This window comes from Egretta garzetta, unplaced genomic scaffold (genome assembly GCF_000687185.1).
Source record: "Egretta garzetta isolate BGI_Z169 unplaced genomic scaffold, ASM68718v1 scaffold101, whole genome shotgun sequence".
NCBI lineage: Eukaryota > Metazoa > Chordata > Aves > Pelecaniformes > Ardeidae > Egretta > Egretta garzetta.
Window position 1 is genome coordinate 634,002 of NW_009258666.1, and position 1,961 is coordinate 635,962.

Genomic DNA, 1,961 nt, shown 5'->3' on the forward strand with positions numbered 1-1,961 from the left:
TGGGAGCTGGCGGGTACAGAGGGAAACTGGGAGCTGGGGGAGCCGTAGGGGGAGATGGCGGGGGGCACTGGGAGCTCTTGGGGAGCACTGGGAGCTGCGGGGATAAGTGAGGGCACTGGGAGCTGGAGAGCACTGGGAGTACTGGGAGCTGCGATGGTAACTGGCGGCGCTGGGGGGAGCACTGGGGGCTGCGGGGAGGGCTCTGAGGCGGGCACTGGGAAGCACTGGGATCTGTAGTTCAGCTGGGGATACTGGGAGGTGTAGTCCCGGGGACCCAGCGCATACTGGGAGGTGTGGTCCCAGGCCAGGGCCATGCTGGGAGTTGTGGTTCCCCCGCCCCGGGGGCTGCTGGGAGCTGTAGTTCTGCACCGGGGGGGTGCAGGGCTCTGCCCCCCCGTGTCCTCAGTGGCTCCCGTGGGTGCTCAGCGCTGCCAGCCCCACGCTGACCCCCTGCTCGCACGTCCCCTGTGCCGCCCCAGCTCTGCAGCGTCTGGCCTCAGCATCCCCGGGAGCAAGGGGGGACAGGGACGGGGACCCCGCAGCCGGGGGGCCCTGGGAAACGGTGGGGTGGGAATTGGGAGCCTCATTTCTCCAATTGCTGCCAGTGCGTTTGCTGGCGCAGTGCTAGGGGCAATGCCCGGGGTCTGGGCAACAGGAGAGGGGTGGGGGAAGGAGGAGGGACCGAGTTGGGGTCCCCTGGGCAAGGGACGGACCCTGACCCTGTGCCTCTGCCTAGGCTTGGCCTCAGCAGCATGGGGGGACGCAGTTGCTGGTGCTGCCCTTGGGGAAGGAACCTCGCCACCAGGGCCTCGCGGATGTAAAAAACAGCCCCGGGAGCAAGGGGGGACGGGGACGGGGCCCCCGCAGCCGGGGGGCCCTGGGACAGGTCCTGCTGAGCCCCCCTTGGGCACCCACCAGCCACCAGCCCCGCCGCCCCGCTCCGTGGGGTTTTATCCCTGAGCGGCCCCAAGGGTCTTCGTCTGTGGGAATTCGGTGGGGTGGGAATTGGGAGCCTCATTTCTCCAATTGCTGCCAGTGCGTTTGCTGGCGCAGTGCTAGGGGCAATGCCCGGGGTCTGGGCAACAGGAGAGGGGTGGGGGAAGGAGGAGGGGTACGGGGACAGGGACAGGGATGGGGACAGGGATGGGGACAGGGATGGGGACAGGGATGGGGACAGGCTTCCATGCACAGCAGGGTGGCTGCAGCCAGCCGGGATTTTTTGCAAGGACTGAGCTCACCGAAGGACATGGCCACCCATGCTCCGTGCTGTCCCCACCATGTCCCCCTTTCTCCTCTCTCCTGCAGGGGCTTTTCCTTCGCCTCTTCTACCCCTGCCTGCCCCGGGCAGGGGCCGAGCAGCCGCTCTGGGTCCCACGCTGCGCAGCGGGCTGGCCGACTTCGCCCACCACAGCCGGCGCTGGTGCATGCCCCTGCTCAGCGTCGCCATTGATAAGGGGGCGGCCAGCATCCCGTCCCCCACCCCAGGTGCCATCCTGTCCCCTGGGCTTCCATTCCCTTAGCAGGGTTCAAGGACACCAAGCCCATCCCTGGTGCTCAGGGGAGCAGGTGGCAGGGATGGGGCTGGTGCCATCACCCACCTTTCCCTGGGGGGGTTTCTCTCCCCCGCAGGCTCCGGCAGAGTGCTGGTGAGCTGGAAGGGGGCTTTCAAGCCCTGCAGCAGCAGGTACCCACTGGTCATCATCTCCCACAGCCTGGGAGCCCTTTGGTAGGATGGTCCCTGAGCAGGGCTGGGGGTGCTGAGTCCCTGCTCAGGGCCAGAGCCAGGATGGGGACCTAGGTCTCCTGGCCCCCCACAGCCCTGCTTGGATCTGCCTTGCATTGGCGGGGCAGCCCTGACCCCGCTGCCCCCGGCTCCCTGACAGGACCCTGTACTCCTCGGTCTGCTCGGAGCTGGCGTCCTGGGGCTTTGTGGTGGTGCCGCTGGGGCAGGGGTGGGTGCC

The 1,961-nt window shown here is 68.0% G+C and overlaps 1 protein-coding gene across 1 annotated transcript in view; it reads left to right on the top strand.

Annotated features, from left to right (window-relative positions):
* The first annotated feature begins 1,064 nt into the window (after window positions 1–1,064).
* PAFAH2 (platelet activating factor acetylhydrolase 2) overlaps window positions 1,065–1,961 on the top strand; it is a 2,497-nt gene continuing 1,600 nt past the window's right edge. Inside the window, 5 exon segments of the mRNA XM_009648559.1 lie at window positions 1,065–1,073; window positions 1,306–1,378; window positions 1,381–1,447; window positions 1,628–1,726; window positions 1,884–1,952. Coding sequence (XP_009646854.1) covers window positions 1,065–1,073; window positions 1,306–1,378; window positions 1,381–1,447; window positions 1,628–1,726; window positions 1,884–1,952 — 317 coding nt within the window.